The following is a 26,705-nucleotide window of genomic DNA, read 5'->3' on the forward strand; positions in this document are numbered from 1 at the left end:
ATTTATCTTAGCAATCCCCAGAATCAAATGTCTCTCTGTAGTCAAAAAGTTCAAAAAAATACAAAAATATGCATAATCCAGACTCGCTGTCTATATTCCATCTTTAATTGGTTTATTTTTCTTTACTCCTTTAGGCTATGATTCTCTGTAGTCTCTCTCTTTAAAGACATTGTTATATATTTTTTTTAAAAAATTACTTTTTTATAACTGCCTATATTCTTTTTCTTCTCTCTCCCAAGCCTATGTACATTTATTCAACACTGTGATCCACTTAGAGGGTTTATATACATAATCCAGACTCTTTGTGTATATTTCATCTTTACGTGGTTTACTTTTCTTACTCTATTATTTTTCTATAAGTTAAATATTTATTTTATTACCTTTACTCCTTTAATCTCTGACTGTCTGTACTCTTATATTTTAGCTGTCTATACTCTTATTCCTCTCTCTCTCTCTCTCTCTCTCTCTCTCTCTCTCTCTCTCTTTCTCTCTCTGTCAAGAATATGTACATTTATCTAACACTGTGACCTATTTAGAGAGAGGTCTTTTCCATCTGGATTTGTCTTTATTGCGTGGGTATCTATAATTGTTTTTTTTTTTTGACCACGAGGTCATTTTTATATAAATGCTAAGAAGGCATGGCTCAGACCAACTCAACATTGCCTGCTTGCTCCACCGAGTCCAACATGGCAGAGACATGTTCACTGCCTCTGAGACTGCCAGGTGGGAGTCGTCCTTACCACCTCAACACTGGTAAGCAGTTGACTCATGCTGCTACTAAGTAACTTGCAGCAAGCTGCCCACAAATCCCATAAAAGTGCTTGGCACAGAGTTTGTGCTGCCTGAACCAGGAAGCTGGATCTTAAAGAAGCCATGCAATTTTTTGCTGCTAAAATTGAATCAGGAAACCTCTTAAAGGAGCCATGTCTCTACTTGCCACTAGCAAACATCCTATCTAAAAATATGCTGCTACCAATAAGCTCCAATTGACTCCCATTTCTGTGGGTCTAGAAACCCTCTTTTTTCTTAAACTTTTTTAGGTCTTATGTGAATCCAGGCTTCAGATTGTGGGTGCTGGTGCAGACTCTGCCCAGACCCCAAATAATTACTCAGAAACTATATTATTTAAAACACTTCTTGGCCAATAGCTTAGGTATATTACTAAATAGCTCTTATATCTTAAATTAACCCTTTTCCATTAACCTGTGCATCACCACGAGGTCATGGCCTACCTGCAAAGTTTAGGGAGGTGCCAGTGTATGTGTCTGTCTCCTGTGGTGACTACATGGCTTCTCTCTGACTCACCCAACCAACTATTTTCTAATGAAAGGGAAGTAAGAAAACAACAACAAAAGCAATTGTGTACATTTTTAGACAATTTTTTTCTTCTTAATTTCCTTTCCAACCTTATCATTAGAAGAAGGGAATGCTCCAATATTCTAGGAGTGTCTCATGTCACCAAAATGCATACCAAGAATTTTCACCAGCCAGATACAGTGGCATACATCTTAAACCTTAGCGCTAGGGAACCAGAGGCAGGTAGATTTCTATGCATTTCTGAACAGCCTATTATACATAGTGAGTTCAGTCAGCTGGACTACATAGTGAGACTCTGAAAAATAAACAGAAAACAAAAACACAACCAAAGAAATCAAAACAAAAACCAACCAGTTCTCACCATATACCGAAAGAAAAGATCAAACCAAGCACTGCAAAGCATTGCCTTTGTAATATCATTAAGTTCGTTGCTAAACTATATGCAGCATTAAGCTAATTCAGTGCTCACTTAGTACCATTCCATACTGTTTGGTTACCAGGTCATGACTGTACATAGTGAGGGTTCCTATTCCTTTAAAGGTGATGATATATATTATGTAATAGTATATCCAGAATTCTTCTAGCAGCAAGTACTTAACCTGTGAGGAACAAAGATGGAGGTTGCAAAAGCGCTTATGTAGCATGTACAGCCACGAAGGTAGTGGAGAAAACACCGAAGGTGGTGCCCCCTACTGTTTTTGCTCATGGCTTATTTTTCCTCACACTACAAAGGTTTTCCGCTACCGGAAGTTCCTTAGTAGTCACGTGCCAGAAGGCTCTGAAATCACGGTACTATAGCTAGCCAATAAGAAGTCTCCCCTGGGAATTAAGGTCCGCCCCCAAGGAAAGTTCCAACGACGACCAGTATTCCGCTTTTTGCGGTGCTGCTTGACCTGAAGTGAAATCGTTCTCGTGGTAACGGTAGCTCAGATTTTCTCTGCTGCGTAGTTTTCCAGAGCTGACATTTCTCTGTGGTACTGACACCCTGAAACATGGAGCAATTCTGCAAGACAGTTCCTAGCTTTCTCACCAAACTGTGGGTAATAGTCGACGACGCCGTTTTGGATCATGTGATTCGCTGGAGCAAGGTAAAAGACTATATGGGAAGAAGCGTGGGTGTAAATAGAGGGCTGTAGCTTCGGAAAGAGTCTTTTCAGAGTGTGGGAAATTTTTAGACAGGGTGAAGGATAGAGGCACAAGACGTTTACGCGACCCCTACAGCTGCTTGGTGGACACTGAGTTTCATAAGGAGATGATTAAACCTTACTTCAGGCAGTGCTGTGTTTCCTGGCAAAAACTACACTCGTTTTCTACCATTTTTCGTCTTCAGAATCACTAAACACTTGCTATATGAGTAAAAATTTACTCAGAATTGTATCACTTTGCCATAAAAGTATGCATAGCACATACTTCAACTTTCCCACCAAGCATACCTACACTGACTGTTCCAGGGCTAGCTACTGTCGCAGTTTCTGAGAGAATTTGTGATACACCTTATTTTATCACTGGGGCCTTGCTATCCTTTCATTGTGTGAGCTGGGTGAATTATAAATACATCCTTTTCACTGAGATTTTTATTTACATTTAGCTTCTAGTCACTCTGGCTAGGAATAAAATCTTGTAGAATCTGTTAAAACCAGATGTGACTAGTTCTCTAAAGCATCGTGTCCATTTGTTTTAAAAAAAGGTCTCACTCTGTAGCCCAGGTTGGCCTTGGTTCATGATTATCTTGCCTCAGTCCTTCTCAGTGCTGGTAATACAGGAATGTACTACCACACTCAGCCAAGGTAAAACTTTTTTATTAATAAAATTTCAAACACAAATATAAAGTGGTATAATGAATTCCCAAGTACCACAACTAACTTCAAATAATAATCAATTCATAGCCACTCTTATTTCATAAACAGCTCTTACTCATAATTCATTTGAAAAAAATAGTGGGCATCATCTTTAATTTATAACTTCTTCATAAATATGAATTTAAAACAAAAGAAATATCGAAATAAATGTTTTATATTTAAAGAAATTAGAGCTGGGATGCAGGTTGGTGGTACTTATCTATCATATGAAAGGCTCTGGGCTCATCACCAAAAACCACAAAAGTAGTGATAATATCTTATTAATTAATTAAATTGACTCCAAGAATTTAGAACCAATCTTTCTATCGCACTGAGCCTTACTGCGGGATTTTCATGATTAAGAATTTATTCAAAGCTCATGGGCGCTGGGATATTCCATGGGATATATGCTTCTCATTTTGTGATTAGAGTCTTTATATCTGGGTAGGACTATGGACTGCTTCCTTCCCTTGGCAAATTACATAATACTTTCTTGTATTATGGAAGTCAGACTGAAAGAAGGAGGTTTTCAGGTTCCATTCAACTCAAATATTCTGAGTCTTGTGTCGTAAATGTGTGAGGTTGTCAGCAGTAGGGATGTATCTTCAACCTCTGCGAGGCAACCAAAAGTAACAGCAATAACTATATTCTTTTGAGAGCCACTTGGATTTCTCTTAATGACAACTTTGAAAGCTGGTTTCCCATGCATGGTGCTGGAGTATTGCTAGATAGTCTCTGGCTTTAGGGGAACACTATCATTCCAACTAACATAATTTCAATTAAACTATTTGTATACATACAGCATAATACACTTATATGCATGTATTATCTAATTTTAAGTAATCACAAAATAGTTTAGTTCCTCGTGGCCTTTTCAGACATATTTAGTGCTTTTTGTCCTCCCACCATCTCCTGTGCTGTTCTTATTTTTCCCCTCCAGAATCGAGACTCACTGCCCGCCCTCCCTGTTTTCCCTTTCATAGCACCCATAGCCTACTATTCCTCTCCCTCGAGCTCCACACTGTCTACCCCACCCTCACCAACAGGTTCCTTTTTAGTTTCTTGGTATTTGTGGATACCAGAGGTGATATACTCACATATACTTGAGGTTAAGAACTAGAAACCACAAATAAAAAAATTCAGCATTTATCTGTCTGGGTCTGGATTACCTCACTTATTATACTCTTTTAATTCCATATATTAACCTGAAAATTTCATGAATCCATTTTTCTTTGTAACTAAATAATGAATGTTTGCACCCCATTTCTGCCATTCATCCATCAGGTGAAGGACATTTTAGTTATTTCCTTTTCCTAGTTATTGTGAATAGTGAGCCATGAAGATGGCTGAGCAAGTGTCTGCTGGAGTAGTGAGATGTCTAGGCCTTTGGCATATGTGGAACAGTGGTATAACTGGGTTGTAAGGTAACTTTTTCTTTTAAAAGAGTTTGAAGATTCTCTCCACTGATTTGAGAGTGACTGCAGCAGTTTTCAATCCCATCAGTAGTGAATGATGTGTCCCCCGTCTCTACATCCTAATCAGCATTTGTTGTCAGTGATTTTCTTGATCTTAACCATTCTGACTTGGTAAAGTGAAATCTCCTTCACCAAAGTTTTATAATGAAAAAGAAAATGAAAAACAGAAGTCAAAACCACTAATGCTCTCAACAGAAAAACAAAGAAGTTAAAATGTGGTAATTATCAGAAGTTAGAGGTTAGTACAGCAAAATAATGTTATTAAAAAGTATTGCAGTATTTTGTGTATCATACTCTCTAATTAAGCAAAAACGTACTCTTACATGCAATGATACAAAACCAGAATATTTGCTTGTCTATGTATAGAGCAAAAGTTCTTTTTTGAATATTGAAAATATATAAAAACTTGTTTGTGAAAGTGATTTTATTAAGCCATTGCACATTGGACCAGAAAAACATTTATGGATTTTGAAGAAGATGATATATACTGTAATTCTTCAATTAGAATAGTGGACTCTTGAGCAGCGATATTTTTTATCTATTGTACTTTACTTTTTTGAATTATATGTATGTGATCTCTCTCTCTCTCTCGATCTCTCTCTCTCTCTGTGTGTGTGTGTGTGTGTGTGTGTGTGTGTGTGTGTGTCTGTGTCTGTGTCTGTTTCTGTTTCTGTGTGTGTATCTGTGTACAATGTGAATATGAGTTGAGTTCCCATGGAGGCCAGAAGAAGGTTTCAGTCCCCTGAAACAGAAATTTCAGATGGTCATAACTGCCTGATGTGGATGCTGAGAAAAAAACTTGGTTTCTCTGCAAAAAACAGTACATGCTCTTAACTGCTAAGCTGGTTTCTAACTCCAAATATTATTTTTGATAATGTATATAGAAGTATGAAACAGAAGAAAATGAGACTTCTCCTACATCTTAGCAACACTGAGGTAGAATCAGTTTTTAAATAACAGTTTTACTAAGATGTGTTGTTCATTTCACTCAAAGAATATAATTCAGAGTTTTTTAAACATGTTTTTAAAGTGGTCCATTTACCACCAGAATTTAAGAACATTTTTTTATCTTGCATAAATTATCAATCTCTGTCCATTCAGTCAGTGTCCAACATGGAATCATGTTTAAATGCAAGTCACCCTGTTTCAGTAACACTTGAATTCAGTTCCAAATCTCAGTTGCTTGCATAGTGTCCTATGAAAACATTCAAAAGATATCTTCTCTAACAGCAAACCCATTTCAGTGCTGGAGCAATTCTTACTAACTCTGCTGTGTGAGACTCATAAGTAATTACTGCCTTTGGTGGAAGTATTAACCTTTCCTGTATACTCTACATATGGGATTGTTTGAATGAGAGATGCCCCCCATAGGCTTGAGTATTTGAACATTTGGTTCCCAGGTGGTGTCACTGTTGGCAGCAGTTTAGGAGACTCGGCATTCCTGCAGGAAGTATGTCATTAGAGACAGGCTTTGAGGTTTTATAATCTTACCCACTTCCAGTTCCTCTCACATTATCTGTGAACCATGCTTGTGGTTGAGGGTGCTATCTCTTTGCATCCTGCTCCAGCTTCTATGCCTCCCTGCCCTGCCCTGATGGTCTCTTATGCTCTAATAAATTCTCCCCTTTGTAAGTTATCTTGGTCATAGTGCTTTATCACATTCACAAAAAAGAAACACACATATGCACATGCACACGTATACTAATATTTATTGATATATGTTGACATATATAGAATGCACTAATATATAAATATGTATTAATAGTTTACATTGTGCTGATAAGATAGTACTATAGACTACTAAATACATATATATTCATATACGTGTGTATCTCATTTTTTGGATTCAGTAGTCCATATTGCTACTTTATTACCTTTGATTCTAGCATTGTTACAACTCACATATTCATGAAAAAATTCCCAGTAAGGCAAAGCAGTGTCTCTAGCCAATAGCAACCTTTGTCTTTAATGTGTGTTCGCTCAGTGAAATTAGCTATTGTACTTGCAGTTCATTTTTTCTTATCTAAAAACATAAGATCAATTCTATCCATCATTTATAAGTTATAAGTCTAATCTTGTAGCACAATTAATAAAAACCTAGAGACAAAATTTGGGGTTCAACCTGAAGATTAGAAAAGCAAAACAGCCAGCCACTGACTCTTGCCTCTACCTCTATCTGAAATGGCGATCCTGCCTCCAGGAATCTCAGAATGAGACTGTGTGTGAGTCTTGTCTCCTCCTGTCTTATATTCCTCTCTAGTTCTGGGATTAAAGGCTTGCACCACTATCGCCCAGTTTCTGTGGCAATCTAGTGTGGCTACTAGGATTAAAGGTGTGTGTCACCACTGCCTGGTCTGTAAGGCTGATCAGTGTGATTATTTTACGCTCTGAACTTCAGGCAAGCCTTATTTATTACAAATGAAATATCACTACCTCAGCTAGTTATTAAATTACTGGGCAAGATGATAATGAACCCAAATCCCTTTTATAGTATCAGACTTAAAGATCAATAGAAGGTTTGTCTGCCAAGTTGCACTTGTATCATTTTTAGAAAACCAGGGTGCCCATCTATACTGTAGGTGATATTTAGTATGGTGTTACATGTTATCAACCTCCTGATTAGAGTCTATTTTCTCCTCTTCTGTGGGAAAGAAATTAGTATAGATGTTTTCTGTTTTGCTTTTTGTTCTGATAACACAATGCAAATAATTACTTTCTAATTTTTCCAATGCTAAGAATCAAACTTAGGACCTTGTGCTTCTGGTCAAACCCCTGCCACTGAGCTAATCTTCAGACACCCCTGTTTTTGTTCAGTAAGATCTTACTGTATAGAGACATTCCTCTTAAACTTGTGATCCTCCTAATTCTCCTCTTGAATGCTAAATTTCGTGTGTGATAATACTACCAGCCAATTACCTGTGTTTCCTATTTGAATTATTTTTAAGTTATCATACAAAGTAATGGGTCTAACTATGATATTTCATCCACGTGTCATTATAATTTCTTCTTATTTATCCCCCTCTCTTATTGCCCTACCCTATTTCCCAAGCCTCCTCTTGCAGGTCCCTCCCCCACTCCTGTTCACTGTTACCCTGATCTTTCTAATATGTATATTATTTTCAGTACTCACTCTTTCAGTCTCAGAAATCTAAAGATAGAGCAAAATAAACAATGTGCTTAACTTGAGACATACATCACTACATTTTCTTTCATTTCATTATGTGTCATTATCAAGACTCTAATTATTCAGAAACCTTTCATCCAGTTTATAGTTAATAATCTTCTCTATGACATTTTAAACTTCTTGACTCCTTATAATTGGGTTATTTTTGTATCTCCACAACAGATTGATCAAGTAATAGAATAATATATTTTGAAGATATTGTATGAAATTCTTTATTAATCTCTGAAGACCAGTCAGTTCTTGGAAAAACTAAGGTGGTATGGGTTCTGGTCTTACAATAAGTTAGTTTATGAATAGTCTTGAGAAGCAAAACCAACTAAAGATAACCCCATCCTTCTAAAATGCACATACCTTCTATTAGAGTGACTCATGAACCCCACTAATTACTAGAATAGAATGAATTAAAATCCTTGGCTCCAGGGCCAGAGTAATGATTCAGTGGGAAAAGGACTTGCTACACAAGCAGAGGACCTAAGTTCAGACCCCCAAATTCAGGTAAAATGTGGTGTGTGTGTGTGTGTGTGTGTGTGTGTGTGTGTGTGTGTGTGTGTGTGTTGAAGATAGGAAAATCACTGGAGATTTCTGGCCATCTGCCTAGTACCAGGTTCATTAAGAGACCTTAACTCAAGGGAGTAGGTAGAGAAATCAAGCAAGTCACTTAATATCCTCCTCTGGATTCAAGAAGAATATGCATGCATACATACACAGGGACATGCACCTGTGAACATACATATCCACTACACACACACACACAATCTTGGTAGTTTATGGGTAGTATAATGAGCCATGTAACCTCTAAAGAACTAAAATATCTGTGGAATCCTATGGGTAAATAATAGATGAGCAGGGTCTTTTTTCTTATTCTTAGGTGAAGTAGGGAATCAAGTTTTAAAAACCTGACATTGAAGCTAGTTCATTCTTACAATTTCACTTAAGTTTAAATTTCTAATTTAAGAGAATGAGCAGCATATAAAAATATTATCAAAAAAGAATATTATCACCTTTGTCTACTTTAAAATGCTTTTTGTTGCAGTCTACTTTTCAGAAAGTAAGTAATTATAGTGCTATCCACTGATAACTGCTGTCTTCTGTTTATACAGTAATACTGTTTTGTATGTTTAAATATCTTTTGCAAGGAGCACAGATGCTAGGGGTTGAATTTAGGTGTCTGTCATTGATCTATATCATTATCACATATCTCTATTATTTATTATACCTTTTGAAATTTTGCCTTTTTCATTTGAAATATATCATTATGATTAATGTAGCATGTCTAATAAAAACTCAGAGACAGAAAGTGGGGTTCAATCTGAAAGTCAGAAAGGGAAAACAACCAGCCAGTGACCCTTACCTCTACTTTAGTCCAAAATGGCAATCCTGCCTCAAGAAATCTCAGAATAAGTCTGTGTGCAAGACTGTGTCTCCTCCTGTTTTATATTTCTCCCTAGTACTGGGATTAAAGGTATTCACCACTATAGCCCAGTTTCTGTGACAAACTAGTGTGGACATTGGGATTAAAGGTGTATGTCACCACTGCCTGGTCTGTAAGATAGTGTAGCTGTTTTTCTTCCTGATTTTCAGGCAAGCTTTATTTACTAAAATAAAAATGGAATATCACTAAATTTCCCTTTGTTTCTAAAATAAAAAGAAAGCTATAACTAATATAAGAAAAACTATGTACAATAAGTACAATGACTATATACAATAATACAGGAAAGAAGTGCATCAACAATGTTTAGTCTATTTGCATTTGACAAATTCAGAGAACACAATCCATATGTATGCTATCTTGGTGAGTCCAAAGTCTTGCACCTACTTTACTTTCTGTCATAACCTGCTTTCTGCATCAGGAAAACAAAGAAAAATATAACTATTTAGTCTTCAACTTCCCCAGAGACCCAACAAGGAGATATTATTAACTGAGTAAGCAAAAAGTGCAAGCAAATGACTTCCAAACAATATGAGAAATGATAGAAACAGCTGGCTACTTGGACAGTCACCAAAGTTCCTCTGCAACATTGGGGCATCTATCTTTGGCTGAGAGGTCTAGCATATCCAACAGACTTTTCTGTGAAGTGCGATATTTTGAAGGGCTGTCCCTCCTTATCTTGACAATGTTTGGCAGTCACTTTCTTTTGTGTCCTGCTTCTCTGATTAGGAAAGCATACTGTCAGCAGTCAAGGCAAGGATGTTTTCTTGCCCAGTGGTTTACTTTTGCTGCAAAGAAAGTAAACTCCATGTGAAGTTTCTTTAATGTCCATTGGTACTGCCAGAAGAAGACATGTCTCATTGTCATAAAAAATGAACCTATGTTATTAAAACATCTTAAATGGCATATTCTCTAGATCTCTGAAGTGTTTGAAGATGACTTGTCTATCTAAAATATATCTTTGTTTAACCTTGGAAACATACCTAATTACATTCACTAAATATTCTTATATAGCTTTACTTTTTAATCATTGAGTAATATTTACTTGTGCAGACTTAATTATTATAGTAGTATTAATGTAGTTTCCAATTTTTAATATTATATACAAATACTAATGTAACTTTATTATTAAATCTTATTAAATTTTAGCAATTATTGTCTAATCTTGAATTAGAATTTCTAATTCAAAGACTGAGTGCTTGGGAACTTTGAATGTCTATTGTTAGCAATATTAAGACAATTTAAATTCTGGCAATATGAAAACCTGTTTATCTATACTCTTTCTAATTTATAACCACTGAAGATTAATATTTTCTTTGGTCTTTGTCAACTTGATAGACAAAAGATTATACCTTGTTGTAATTTAAATTATGAAAACTTTTCTTGAAAACATAATTATTTTTTGTTGTTGTGATAAAATATCTTGACACAGGCAACTTAAGGGAGAAAGTGTTTACTTCAATACATAGTTCAAGGTGATAGTCTGTTTTGATGAAAAAAGTCATAGTGTCCAGAACTTGGAGAAACTAGTCACATTGTATCCACAATAAAGAAGTGAAGAGTAAGGAGTGAATGTAGTGTACTTTTTATCACCTTCTCTCCACTTATACAGGCCAGAATCCCTGGCTCAGGGAATGGTCTGACCTGCAAGTCAGAAGTGTCTTCACACATCAATTAACACAGTCAATTTCATCCCCTATAGGCATAGTTAGAGGTTCTTCTCCCAGGTGATTCTGGATTTTGTCAGGTTGACAACTAACATTAAACATTACAATTGGCTAATTCTTTTATTTTCCCCTTTGGCTTTTACAAACAGGATTTCTCTGTGTAACATTCCTGGCTGTCCTAAACTCAATTTGTAGACTGGACTGGCCTCGAGATCACAGAGATCCACCTGCCTCTGCCTCTCAATTTCTGAGATTAAAGGCATGGGCCACCATGCCCAGATGGACTAATTCTTTGAATTACTGTCTGTGGAGAGTCTCCAAGTCTGTGGAGAGAAAGTTTCCTTGTATAACCCAGACTGAAACCCTCAGTCTTCTTGCTTTTGCTTTTCCAAATGCTGGGATTTCAAATGCTCGACCATATCTGATTTTGCCTGTTTATGTTTAATTTGTAAGATTTGGGGACACATGCTTTCATGATAAATCTATTGCATTTTCCTTGATAGTACTTCTTTTGTTCTTTCTTTATTTTGGTTTGTTGAGACAGAATTTCTCTGTAGCTCTGGAGCCTGTCCTGGAACTAGCTCTTGTAGACCAGATTGGCCTCAGACTCACAGAGATCCTTTTGAGCACTGGGATTAAAGGTGTGTGCCACCACTGCCTGGCCTCATGATATGCCTTTTGCTCATATTCTGTATATTTATGATATATTTTCCTCCATGATAAAGGATTGAAACTAGAGTCTTATGCGTGATATGAACATACTCAACTAATGAGCTATACTTCTAGTGGGAAGAATTATTTAATTTGGACTTTAAATTTTCACAAGCTTTGGAATCAAGTGACATTATTTTGAATTATTACTTGAGTGAAACCTCATTTTTTTTCTATAAATGACTATGTTTTGGTTTTCCTTTATTACAAGGATGGTCACAGTTTTCAGATTGTGAATGAAGAAAACTTTTCTAATGAAATACTACCAAAATACTTCAAGCATAACAAAATAGCCAGCTTTATTCGACAACTCAACATGTGTAAGTATGATTTAATTGTACAATTATTGACATTTATTACAAATATATTCATTTAATTGTCAATGAATAGTTGGAAGTCCAAGTTGAGTGAAAACTCTTAATGCAGTATATTGTTTAAAGTCTACATAGCCTTTCTTATTGACTGAAGTTCTTCCTTAGTTACTTTTCTATTGATATGATAAAGCACCAAGACCAAGGCAACTTTTAAACGAAAGCACGTAATTTGGCCTTATAATTTTAAGGGAGTAAGAGTGCATGGCAGCAAGCAGGAAAGCATAGCACTGGAGCAGTAGCTGAGAGCACACATCTTGAAACACAACCACAGGGCAGAGATAGCTAACTGGAAATGGTGTGGACATTTGAAAGCTCAAAGCCTATCTCAGTAACACACTTCTTCCAAAAAGGCCACATCTCCTAATCCTTCCCAAACTGTTTTGCCAACTAGGAACCAAGTATTCAAATATATGTGTTTATGGTGGCCATTTTCCTTTGAACCACTAAAGATTTCAAATATAAAAATTCCTTTCTGGAAAGATCTGTTTTAAATTTTTGAGTTCAGAATCATGCAGTTGACTGGGAACAAAGATTTATCTAATTTAATCTTCCTGTGCTGGTGCTAAAGAATGGGGACTAAAGGGATTAAGTATGCTTGATCCAGATTGTACAGCTAGGTAATTCGTTCCTTCATTAAATATACTTCAGTTCTCCCATTTCTAATCTTTGAAATTCTGAAAGTATTACATAGTACAAATGTTAATTATACTGTGTCACAGGCCTGGTTTTTCAACATAAGTTTTTGTTTTACTAATATGGAGAAATTATAAATACAAAATGTACAGACAAATAATGTTTGTTTATGAAAACAATAGTGTTTTTGTCTTCATTATTTTTAATGTAGGGTTTTATAAATATTTCCCACATTTACAATGTGTTATTTTATGTAATACCATTATTAAGGTTATTTTCATTTTTGACACTTTAAAAAAGTTATTTCTGTTTTTATTTCCTCAAATTGTCTTAATAAACATCTACTATAATAAAAATTGTATACTGTTGTTATAAAATATTTTTAAAATAATACCAAATTTCTTTATGGTAGTAAAACTTCTCTGAGGAACTGACTTGATGTTTACATTATTATTCCTAGTCCTTCCTGACTTTGTCACAATTAGGGCAAAAGCTTCCATGACTATACTGAATCCACTTTGCAATTAGCCAGTGACTTTCTTTTCGGTGCATTCATTGATCAATCATTGCCTACTTTCAAGGCCTAAATGTGAGAAGTAGTACACAATGTGGTGCTCTAAATTATCCAGAATAACAAGTGCAGAAAGTTGGTATTTATTAATAGCACACGATATTTCACTTAAAATATTTAACATGTACCAACCATAGCTGTAAGCATAGCAAGAAGTAAATATAAAGATTTCTTTTTAACTCTAAAATTAATACATGCAGTTATTTTGCCCTATTTTTCTCTTCGTCTTTCAACATTATGACACTAATATTTAACCAATCTTACTTTAACTACAGATATAATTTATTTTCACACTTACTGAGAAAAGAAAACTATTCTCTTAAGTCTTTTTACCTTCATCAGCTCGTGCAGTTTCTCTACCCTCACTCCCTCCAATATATATTTTTAAAAATCAGAATTGAGGAATACTCATAGGGGGAACATGTAGTATTTTGCTTTCAGAGCCTGAATTATCTCATTAATAATAATGTTTTTCAGTTCTATTTATTTTTCTGCAGACTTTATTTTTTCTTTATGGCTGAGTAAAATTTCATTATGTACAGATCATGATTTCTTTGTCCATTCGTGTGTTGATAGAAATATAAGTTGAATTTATTTTCTTGCTTTTATGAACAGAGTGACAATAAATCAATAAATAAAGATGTGTATTTACCCAGGAATGCTAAATTAAGTGCTAAATATTATTTTTTCATGATATCCTATTGATTTTAATATTTGCATGATTTGTGGTAATTTTTTATTGATTTTTATTGAGCTCTACATTTTTCTCTGCTCCCCTCTCTTCCGCTCCCCTCCACTTCAACCCTCTCGCATGGTCCCCACGCTCCCAATTTACTCAGGAGATCTTGTCTTTTTCTACTTCCCATGTAGATTAGATCTATAAGTTTCTCTTAGTGCCCTCATTGTTGTCTAAGTTCTCTGGGATTGTGGTTTGTAGGCTGGTTTTCTTTGCTTTATGTTTAAAAACCACCTATGGGTGAGTACAAGTGATAATTGTTTTTCTGGGTCTGGGTTACCTCACTCAAAATAGTGTTTTCTAGCTCCATCCATTTTCCTGCAAAATTCAAGATGTCATTATTTTTTTCTTCTGTATAGTACTCCACTGTGCGAATGTACCACATTTTCCTTATCCATTCTTTGGTTGAGGGGCATTTAGGTTGTTTTCAAGTTCTGGCTATGACAACCAATGCTGCTATGAACATAGTTGAGCACATGTCCTTGTGGCATGATTGAGCATCTTTTGGATATATACCCAAAAGTGGTATTACTGGATCTTGAGGAAGGTTGTTTCCTAAGTTTCTGAGAAATCACCATACTGATATCCAAAGGGGCAGAACCTGCTTTCATTCCCACCAGCAATGCAAAAGTGTTCCCTTTCCCCCAAACCTCTCCAGCATAAGTTGTCATCAGTGTTTTTGATCTTGGCCATTTTTACAGGTGTAAGATGGAATCTCAGAGTTGTTTTGATTTGTATTTCTCTGATGACTAAGGATGTTGAACATTTCCTTAAGTGTCTTTCAGCCATTTTAGAATCCTTTGTTGAGAGTTCTCTGTTTATGTCTAATACGAATATGGTTGTGGGACCATTCAATGGAACATGATAAACTTACCAGTGACCAAACCCCCAAGTGACTTTCTCTTCTCAGTGGGCATCAACTGCAGCTAGGGATGGGACTCAGTAGTCCTTCCTCCATCCATGCTGGAGTTTGAACTGACTTGACCTTCTACAGGTCTAGTGCAGGTAACCACAGCAGCTGTGAGATCTTTGTGCATCATGCAAAATATGTCCAAAACAACATTTAACAGCACTCCTCTTCATCCTCTGATTCTTGTGTCCTCTTGTCCCTCTCTTTCTTGATGTCCCCTGAGCTTTGGATAATGGTGGTTGATACAGATGCTGACACACAGCTGTGAACTCATGCTCTCTCTTCCTCATCACTTTGAAGAGTTATAAGTCTCCAGATTATTCAATGCCCATGTCAGAAGAGAAGGAAAAGAAGATTCTCTGATCAAATTGAGAGCAATATTAATATATAGGTATAAACAAAAGTATTTAGATGATAGCTGTTTGATAACATGACCACTTAGCAAAATGACAATAGAGTTTTCCCATAGGGACAGTGACCTCCCCAGACATGAACTGCTGACTAGGTTTATGCTGGCACGACTTCCCTCCTATGGAAATGATCTCAAATTTTCAAGTTGTTTGCTCATATAATAGTCATGCATAATTAAGCCCATTTTGTTTTACATGTCAGTATTGTAAGACACAGAGTTCAGGCCTGGCTTAAAGGGATTCATGCCTTTTCTCCTCCAGCAACCTGATAGCAGCTCCTGGCCCTGTGAAAGCTAGCCAATAGAGAGAAAAGGCCCTGGCCAGAGACGGGTTTTCCTATGTTCTACAACCAAAGTGTGTGGTGTCTTCAGCAGTAGGGTCTTCACGTCTAGTTATGGTGGGCAGCCAAGATCGATGACAATGGTCTGTGTTGGTTTGGGTGCCACTGGTTCTCCAAGACCAATAATTCATAGGAAAGTAAACTATGCTTGGTCTTAAGATCTTCATTTAATAATCCATGTCTTCTGGGAGCAGCATTGTCCACTCATGAAGGGTAACTCTGTTTATATTATTTTACAAAATAATGTTTTTAATTAGCTTTCAAATTATTGGGGTTTTATAAGACTTCATACAAGTGTAGATTTGGCTGACCCTTCCTCCACTCCCTCTTTTTCCCCATCTCTACCCCTATTCCCACTTAAGTCTTTAACCCTCAGCTTCACCTTAACATTTTTTTTGAACTTATGTGTTCAACTGTGGCCTCTTATTACATTTTTCACTTGTATACATGATCATAGTTTCCATATAGTTTTTTCATATACTTTTTGTGTTGGTTAATCCTTCCCCCATCCCGTTTTCTCAATTTCTCCATGCCACTTTTTTGGGGGATATTTTTTCCTCCAATATTCTCCTTTACTTTCATTTTCCCTATATTTTACTAAGCTAGGATCCACATAAGAGGATCTGTGGTGTTTGTCTTTCTGGGGCTGAATGATTTCACCCAGTAGAATGCAGTCCAGTTCTACTCATACACCTGCAAGTTTCATTTTATTTTTCTTTGTAGTGGAGAAATTCTATTGTGTACATCTACTATGTTATTTTTTACCCATTTATCAGTTGATGGACTCCTAACTTGTTTTCATATTCATTTCCTAATTAATAATTAAAAATAAACTATTATAATTAAAATAGCAGTGACGATAGTTGTATAAGTATCCTGGTAGTAAGGTACAGAGTATTTCAGTATATACCCAGTAGTGATATAGCTGAGTCATATGGTAAATCTAACTTTAGAGTTTTTGCTTTTTATTCTTTTCACATACAATACATCCTGAGCACATGTTCACCTCCTTCTTCCTCCCAGTTTCCCTCCTCCACGTCCTCTCTCCCCTAGAGTCATGGCTTCTCCGTTTCTCTTTAGAAAAGAGCAGGCCTCCCAGGGATATGAACTGAACATGGCATATCAAGTTACAATTATACTAAGCACATACCCTCATAACAAGGTTGGATGAGGCAACTCAGTAGTAGGAAAGGATCTTATGAGCAGGCAAAAGACTCAGAGACATCTCCCACTTCCGCTTCTAGGAGTCCCACAAGAACACCAAGTTACATACCCACAACATATATACTGAGGACCTAGCACAAGCCCATGTAGGTACTGTGATTGTTGCTTCAGTCTCTGTGAGCCCCTGACTTTTTTTTTTTTTGAGAAATCATCAGCCAGATTTTCAAAGTGGCTGCAGTAGCTTACACTACACTCCCAACAACAGTGGATAAGTTCTCCCTTTCCACCACATCCACAGGATCATTTATTGTTATTGCTGATGATGGCCATTCTGTCTGGCTGATGAGACAGAAACTTAAAATCATTTTAATTCTTGTTTTTCTGATAGCTAAGGATGTTGAATACTTTAAAAGTGTTTATTGGGCATTTTATTTCTTTTTTAATTTTTAAAAATATTTTGAGATTATAATTACATCATTTCCCCCTTCCTTTTCCTCCCTCCAGACTTTCCTATACTCAGCCTCTCTTTCTTTCAAATTTATGGCCTCTTTTTTGCATTAATTGTTATATACATATATGTTTATACATATATTCCTAAATAACTGCTCAGTCTAAATGTTATATTTATAACATTCATATCCATAATTCACATATATAAAACATATATATGAATATATGTGTATTCGTATATATTTCTTCAGGGCTAATTATTTGCTAGTGGATAATCAATTGACATGCTCTTCCCTGGCAGTTGAGTAGCTCTCCTGTTCTCAACACTCCTCGGTTGCCTATAGTTCTTTGTGTAGGCTTGAAGCTTTTGGGGCTTTCCTCCATCCACCTTAGAAAGTCTATTGTTGCTAACCTTATTTAGCTCAACTCTGAGTAGTAATGTAGCTGACAATATGGGAGTAGTTTCCAATATTACGAGGAAACACAATCTCCACAGCAAACTCTGTGTTTCTCTAATTTTTTTTTTACAGTATTTCTGCCACTTTTTTCTAATGTTCTCTGAGACTTGGGTTCAAGAGTGTTTTATGGATATTTCAGCTAGGAATGCACTCCATACATCTGTTTTTCGATTGGTTGTGGTTTTCCATAATGGTTTCCAGCTGTTGCAAAGAGAAGTTCCCTTGATGAGGAATGGAAACTACACTTATCTGAGGGAATAAGGGCAAATATTTAGAATGCAATTAAAAATTATTTTGGTTTAGTAGAGTGGTGATTGTTGGTTTTCCTTCAAGATCCATGACTTCACTAGCTCTGGTTAATTTGCTATATTTACAGTATCCGGCACAATTTTCCTCTTGTTGAGGGGCTTTTATGTCCAATTAGAAGGCTGTTGGTTAGTGCCAAGCTATGCATGCCACTACTGTACCCATAGGGTTAACATACCATTCTGTTTTTTATAATTAATAGATCTCATAGGTGGATACAACTATTGGTTGCTTCCCTGTTTTAAAAGTTTCCGTGTCAAATTTCTGGGTGACACTGAACCATGGAAGCCAGTCCTCAGACCTCTCTTAGGCATTCGGGTTGGTTGCAACTCAAGGCTCTCTGGGCCTGAAGTTCATGGGGTTTTCAGAAATAGAGAATTATCTTCCACAGATAGGAGATAACCAAGTGCACTATCAATAGCCTGTAACATTTTGGGAGCCTCTGGACAACCCTCACAAACAACTCAAAAGAGAGCACCTCAAGTCTGACGTTAGGATTTTTTTGACAGATGGGTTTTGGCTCTTGGAGAGAACATATTCAGCCCAGAGATTGACATTTACTATAAATTTTTAAAAGGTAGATAGACAATTAATAGCAAAATGATTGCAAGCTAACAACAGTCCCTGGACCACACTTTGTGTAGAATTGTCATACACTTTCTTTTATCAATGACTTTCTTAATCATATTTTATTCACATCAAATGCTTTCCTCCCCCAAATGCTTTTCTGTCCCTAGTATCTGTTCATCAGAGTTGTTTTTCTGCCATGTCCAGCCTGGCTCCAAGAATGGACTTGACTGAAGTAGTAGGGTAATAAAGACAAGCAGGTAGATGCACAAACTCAGACAGAAATGCTGGTATCAGGTTATCTGAGCTCTCAGATGGAGGGACTGCAATACCACAGAAACTCAGCAACAGAAAAAGAAAAAGAGTAGAAGGGGAAAATGTAAATAGAAATGACCAAATCATGGTAGCACATAAAGAAGCACTACCTGAAGATACAATAAAAACAGAAAGGAAAAGAAATGCAGATAACTTAAAACAATGCCAGGACTTCAGAGGCCAGGAAATAAAGATGCCTTCAGCCTTGAAGATTGCCCTAAAAAAAAGCAAAAACTCAAGCAAAAATGAAAGAGGTCGAGGTTGCTGGAGAATTGGCCTAACAGTCGTTAAGCACCGACTGTTCATCTAGACAATCCATGTTTGGTTCTTTTGCATCAACAGGGTGGCTGACAACTGTTTCTAATCCCAGTTTCAGGGGATTCTGACTCCCTCTTCTGGCATCCTTGGGCACTGCGCATACATGGAAGATAAGCCTACATGTGAACAAGATACTCATGCACAAAATTAAAAATAAACAAATCTTTATGAAAAAAAGAGGAAGAGAAGAAAAAGAAACAAGGAGATAAAAGAAGAGAAGGGGAAGAAAAAATAAAAGAGAGTGGGAGGAAAGAATAGAAAGAAAGGGAGGTTGGAGGAAGAGAGAGAGCAGGACAGGACAAAGCTAGTTCACAAAATTGAAGTTACATTTTAGATAAGTATAAAAAGTGAAGGCAGGTAAAGTGATGTGATTCAGTGAAGAAAGGTAATTGCCCCAAAGCCTGATGACCTGAGTTCAGTTCCTGGAACCCACATGGTAGAGAGAGAGAGAACTCCTACAAACGATCTTCTGACCTCCACATATATAATATGGAATGCATGAACATACATGATAAATAAATATAAAACATTAAGATAGTAATGGAAAGACAACTAGGCAGGGTCACAACATCTATTTCTAAGTGGTCACTCATTTGACTACACGTGCAAAATCTGTCTGCTCACTGATCTTGGCTCAGGTCAAGACTTTTCTGTATGTTCTCACTGGTATGGATGTAGATGCAGAGCCTGTCTCTATGTGGTCACCCCCCTGGGCAAATATTCAGATTCTCTCTATGAAGATAGTTGCATAATCACATATGTAGAGTCTGATATATGTTGTCACTCATGTAGGTTCATATTTGAATTCTTTCTACCTGCATTCATATACAAGTGCTTTTATTCTTGTAATGAATTAATTTTCAGCATAGACACTGGCTGTCTTCATTTTGTGGGTTTTACTCTAAGTACATTTGACATCACCATGTAGACATAATTAACTGTTGTCTCCTATATGTTCCCAAGTACTAGTATTTAACTTTGTTGTAATGTAGTAGCTGTGAATGCATTTATATTCCCTACTCTGTTATCTTTCTTACAAGCAAGAATCTCATCTTATTGACTTGTAAATCCTCCACATAATTTGGCAAACTAGCTATGTTTGATTAAATGGTGTTCATTAAATGTTTGCAAATGAGCACTTGATAAGAATATTTAAAGTTATAGATTCAAATGCCCAGAGAGCATGTTAATTTCCTTGTAAGTATATTTCAAATGAAAAGGAATTATATCATTCTTGCAAAAATGTGGTATTTTGATGAGAAAAATAGCCCTCATTTGATTAGTTTTATGTTATTTGCTTTAATAGAGGATGTAGAAATTGGAAATAAAAGTTATACTTCTCATCACATGATAGGGAAATAATCCTTCAGAACGCAATTCTTGAAATAAATGTTTACTTTTAAAATATACTTGGGCAATTTTCTGCTATTTATGAAGCACGGATTTATAGTAATCTGTGTTTAAGTGTATTACTTCACAGACATTATGGCTATGCTCTTGACTGAGGTTGTATTCTATTACGCTCTTCACTCTCCTTCCGCAAGACTTTTTTTCTCCTCTCAATCCCATCTAAATACCAATGTATAAAATGTAGAAACTGGGTTCCATATGAAAAAGAAAGTGTGGTGCTTATCTTCTCAGCTTGAGTTATCAGTATTTGCTTGCAGAATCTATAATTTCATTTTTCTTTTGTATAAATGAAACTTATGTGTGTACACACACACACACACACACACACACACACATATATATATATATATGTTGTCCATTTAAGAGTTGAGGAACATTTAGACTGATTCAATTTTTCCTATTATGAATAGAACAGTTGTGGACACGGGTATGCAGAAATCTTTCTGTTAAGATGTAGAGTCCTTTGAGTATATTAACAAGAGTCATCTAGCTGTATTATATGTAATTTACTGTTAGTTTTCCTGAAAAAAATCCACACTAATTTATACAATGACTATAACAGTTTATATACCTACTGACAGTGAATTAGAGTTTCTCTTTCCTTACACAGTCACCAGAATTTGTTGTCATTTGTTTTGTTTTGTTTTGTTTTGCTTTGTTTTTGATAATAACTATTCTGACTGTGGTTAGAGGAAATTTTAGAGTAGCTTTGATTCGGATTGCTAAAGATAATGAACATTAAAAGAATTAATTGGCCATTTGAATTTCTTCTTTCGGAACCCTCTCTTTCATTTCTATCTTATTTTGAATAGTTGTTTTCTTGTTCATTAGATTTAAAAATTATTTGTACATTCTATATATTAATACTCAGATACATTATTGGCAATTTATTCTTTCATGTTGAAGGCTATGTCTTCCCTTCAAGAATGGCTCTTTTGCTGTGCAGAAGCTTTATGACTTCAAGAGGCCTCATTTAATCCTCCCCCTCATTTCCCGAGTCGCTGGAATGCTATTCAGAAAGCCCTTACCTCTACTTATGATTTGTAGTGTTTTTCCTACTTTTTCCTCTAGCAGTTTCAGACTTTAAGGTTTCACATTGAGATCTTTGACTGATTTGAAGTTGATTTGTTGTGCAAGGTGAGAGATAAAATTCATTTGTTTATGCATATCTATCCAATTGCTCCAGCATCATTTATTAAATAATCTTTCTTTCTTTTGTTTTTGTTATCAGTGTTGTCTAACCATGTGTTTGTAGCTGTGTGATTTTCTACTTGGAACTTCTATTTTATCCATTGATTTGTCTTTGTCCCAGGACTATGTTGGATTTGCTACTGAATCTCTGCAATATTCCTTAAAATTAGGTATAGCAGTGCTTCATCATTACTCTTCTGCTCAATGTTGTTTTGTGTATCTAAGGCCTTATGGGTTCTAAAATGAATTTTAAGATCTTTTTCTACTTCTGTGAAGAATGATAATAGAATTTTTTTTTTGCGTTCTTTTGTTTTTCGAGACAGGACTTCTCTGTAGGTTTGGAGCCTGTCCTGGAACTCGTTCTTGTAGACCAGGCTGGCCTTGAACTCACAGAGATCCTCCTGCCTTTGCCTCCCAAATGCTGGGATTAAAGGTGTGCACCACCACTACCCAGACTGATAATCGAATCTTGATAGGGATTGTATTCTGTGAATTGCATTTGGTACGATGGTCGTTTTCAGTATTGATTCTCCTAATCCATGAGTATAAAAAGTATTTACATCATTCAGTATCTTCTTCCTTTTCTCTTGAATATTTTCAAATTTTTGCTATACAAGTCTTTCATTTCTCTGATTAGGTCCACTTCAGAATTGGGGCAAGACTTTGCAACAATTGTGAATGAGATTGTTTTCCCTTTTTTTCAGCATACTTGTTATAGGTATGTGAGAATACTATCAATGTGGGGGTTAGTTTGGTATCATGCCATTTTGATAAAAGTGTTTCTCAGTTCAGTTTTGAGTGGAAAGCTTACAGTGTCTTATATATAGAATTATACCATTTGGTTAATTTTGTACCTTGCCATTTTACTGAAAGTGTTCATCAGTTCAAGTTTTAGGTGGAGTATTTACTGTGCATTATGCATAGAATTATATCATCTGTTTTGTCTTATTGCTTTAGGTAAGAATTTCAACACTACAAAAAGTAAGAGTAGAGAAAGTGTCTTGGGATTTCACATTGTCTCACCTCAAGTTAGGACCCATTCCTTCCTACCTCCTAGGTTATCTGAGAAACAGAGCTCCTCCTGTGAGCTCTTTACCTGTGGGAATCAAGAAAGTTGCCCAAAATCAAAACAACTCTGAGATTCCATCTTACACCTGCAAAAATGGCCAAAATCAAAAACACTGATAACGACTTATACTGGAGAGGTTGTGGGGTAAAGGGAGCTCTCCTGCATTGCTTGTGCAAGTGCAAGCTGGTACAGCCCCTTTGGATATCAGTATGGAAATTTCTCAAAAAGTTAGGAAACAACCTTTCTCAAGATCCAGTAATACCGCTTTTGGGTATATATCCAAAAAAATGATCAATCATGCCACAAGGACATGTGCTCAACTATGTTCGTAGCAGCATTGTTTGTCATAGCCAGAATTTGGAAATAACCTAAATGCCCCTTGACCAAAGAATGAATAAGGAAAATGTGATACATTTACACAGTGGAGTACTACACAGCAGAAAAAATAATGACATCTTGAAATTTGCAGGAAAATGCATGGAGCTAGAGTAAGGTAACCCATACCCAGAAAGACAATTATCATATTTACTCACTCATAAATGGTTTTTAAACATAAAGCAAAGAAAGCCAGCCTACAAATCACAATCCCAGAGAACCTAGACAACAATGAGGACTCTGAAAGAGACATATATAGAGTTAATCTACATGGGAAGTGAAAAAAGGACAAGATCTCCTGAGTAAATGGGAGCATGGGGATCATGGGAGAGGGTTGAAGGGGGGAGGGGAGAGGCAGGGAAGGGAGCAGAGAAAAATGTATAGCTCAATAAAATCAATTTAAAAAAGAAAGTTGCCAAGGTCACCACCCACCTTAGAACTCTCTGTAAGCACCTAAGAAGTCCTTATGGGACACATTTCCAGCAGATAACTTTACTCAGCTAGATTATTAGTCATAATTGATAAGGAATGAAAAATTCCATGATTAAAACAGACTGAAAGCATTTATGACCACTATACGAGCCTTACAAAGATTATTGGATGGAATACTTCAGAACAAAGAGAAACACTGGTAGATACTAAATTACAGAGTAATATCAGGTTGGTAAGAGTCAATGACTTTGAAGCCATACTGTCAAGAATGGACAGGAAATCCAGCAGAACGAAAAGAAAAGAAAACAAACAGGAAAATATCACAGTTAAATGTCAGAGACCAAATGGATCTAGCAGACATCTACAGAATATTCCCTAAAATTACAGAATATATTCAAATTGATAAATGTGTTAAAGACAAAAATCTCATGCTTATCTCAATAGAGGAGAGAAAATTTTTGACAAAAACACAACATCCTTTTCATAGTGAAATTGCTAGAGGAATTCAAATCAGAGGGAACATTCCTCAAAATATTAAAATCCATAAATGACAAGTGCACAGTCAACATCACCTTTAAATGGAGAAAAACTCGAACCAATACCATTAAAATCAAGAACAAAAGACTGCTGTCTTTACTCCTATTTAACATAGTGCTCAAAGTTCTAGCTAGAGCAGAAAACAAAAGAATACAAGTAGGAAAAGAAGCAGTCAAATTATCACTGGGAGATGATGTGATACTATAAAAGATGCCAAGGACTCTGCCAGAAAATTCCTAGAACTTACTGCACTTTCCACAAAGTTGCAGGATGCAAAATCAACATATAGACGAGCTTTTCATTTTTCACAGTGTTCTATTAGTCTATTGTTGGCATTAATTCATGGAGAATTTGACTGTGGTTTTATTTAATCTGTAAAATACTGTTTAAAGAATGAAGCTCTATTTAGAGTGCATCCTAAGTTTTCTAACACTTTAAGGATTCAGGTTCCACACTGTCTTTGATCTATTTCAAGTTGACTTTTGTGTAGGGTGCTAGAAATGGGTCTAGTTTCTTTCTATGTGTGGACATTGTGTTTCCCTAGATCATTTGATGAAGTATCTGTCATTCCTCCAGTGAACATTTTTGGCAATTTTGTAGAAAATCAGGAAGTAATAATTGCATGGACATGAATGTGGATCTTCAGTTATATTCCATTGGCCCAATTTTCTGCCAGTGCTGTGCTGTTTTAACTACCATGTCTGTGAAGTATCACCTGAGAAGAGATATGATAGCCATTCCAGCGTTATCCTTTTCTTCTCAAGATTTCTTTGCTTATCCAGGGTCTTTTACACACACACACACACACACACACACACACACACACACACACACACACACACACACATTGTTCTTTTGAGAAGTCTTTATTCAGATATTTAGTATATATATTTTTAATTTGGTTAGGATGTTTATTGCTTGGGAATAAATGACCTAGTTTGGCATATCTCCAGATCTTTTTGGTTTTTTTCTTTTTTAAAAAAATGTTTATATATTTATTTATGTATTTCCCCATCTTATTAAAAATATATACTTTTCTCATACAATACATCTTGTTTGTACTTTCCTCTCCCTCTCCTCCTCCCATGCGTGTGCACACTCTTTCTGCCTCTTTCAGGCTGAAAACTCTTTCAGGTTTTGCAACTGGGTGAAGGCTCTATGTGAGGATCAGCTTCGATGTCTCCATAACGTTCCCATAATGGAAAAAAAACTTTCCATATATGTAGGCAGGTGCTTTGTCCTTTTGATGGCGTCCTTTGCCATACAGAGTTGTACGAGTGTTGTCTTCAGCAATGGGTTCATGCCATCAGTTTGTAGAGAGCAACCTATTATCTTGGCAACATCCTGGGGGTTTTTAGGGGGATTTCCATGGAACCCCATTGGCTCACAACTCTTTTGGATGGAACCAAGTCTCGATGCTGGAAGTTTCATTTGGTGACAAGAGATAGCCAGTTGGGCTTTTATCTCTCTCATTATTTGAATACTTTATTAGAATCACCTTCAAATATTTTAGAAAGCTTCAACAGCACTGGGTTTGCATACATTCCCTCAAATGCGCCTCAATTTTAGCTGTCTCTCCCTGCATCCCCTCCCTCAACTTTATCTCCCCTTACCCTCCCACACAAATATTCCATTCCAGTTCCCCATCTCCAGTCCACCCCTAAAATTTATTCTATTTTCCCCTCCATGGCCTATGCCTTTCTTTATACCTAACTTCTCCAGGTCTATGGATTGTAGCTCAGTTATCATTTATTTAATGGCTGTTATCCACATATAAGTGACTGTATACCATATTATCTTTCTTTGCCTGGATTGCCTCACACAAGATTATTTTTTCCTAGTTATATCTATTTGCCTGCAAATTTTATGATATCATTTTTTATCAGCTAAAATTACTCCATTGTGTAAATGTACCACATTTTTTTAGCCACTCTTCTGTTGAAGAACATCTAGCTTGCTTCCAGTTTCTAGCTATTACGAATAGAGCAACAATGAACATAGTTGAGCAAGTGTCCTTGTAGTAAAATCAAGTGTCCTTTAGGTATATATATACAAGAGTTATATAGCTGGATCTTGAAGTCCATTGATTTCTATCTTTCTAAGAAACTGCATATTGATTTCCAAAGTGGCTGTATAAGTTTGTACTCCCACCAGCAATGGAGGAGTCTTCGGCATATTCCACATCCTCACCACCATGAGCTATCAGTTATGTTATTGATCTTAGTCATTCCGAGAGTTGTAAGATAGAATCTCAAAGTAGGTTAGATTGGCATTCCCTGCTTGCTAAGTATGTTGAACATTTTTTTAAGTGTTCCACACCCATTTGAGAGTCCTCTATTGATAATTTTCTATTTAGATATGTTCCCACCTTTTAATTGGATTATTTGCTTTTTTGATACCTACTTTCTTGAATTCTTTATATATTTTGAATATTAGACCTCTACTAGATGTGGAATTGGAAAAAAAAACTTTCCCTTTATATAGGCAGGTGTTTTGTCCTTTTGATGGTGTTCTTTGC

General features: G+C 36.1%; 1 protein-coding gene across 3 annotated transcripts in view; it reads left to right on the top strand.

Moving 5' to 3' along the window:
- Positions 1-26,705, top strand: part of LOC125389362 (heat shock factor protein 3-like) — a 113,395-nt gene that overhangs the window by 57,726 nt on the left and 28,964 nt on the right. The window contains exons 1-2 of one of the 3 annotated variants that reach the window (XM_085684417.2): positions 2,225-2,405; positions 11,833-11,941. In XM_085684417.2, coding sequence (XP_085540543.1) covers positions 2,310-2,405; positions 11,833-11,941 — 205 coding nt within the window. In that variant the 5' untranslated portion in view covers positions 2,225-2,309. Of the gene's footprint in view, positions 1-2,224; positions 2,406-11,832; positions 11,942-26,705 lie in introns of those variants that run through there. The other 2 variants (XM_085684418.2, XM_085684416.2) reach the window with 2 other exon arrangements.

The sequence above is a fragment of the Myodes glareolus genome, chromosome X (assembly GCF_982192425.1).
Source record: "Myodes glareolus chromosome X, mMyoGla1.1, whole genome shotgun sequence".
NCBI lineage: Eukaryota > Metazoa > Chordata > Mammalia > Rodentia > Cricetidae > Myodes > Myodes glareolus.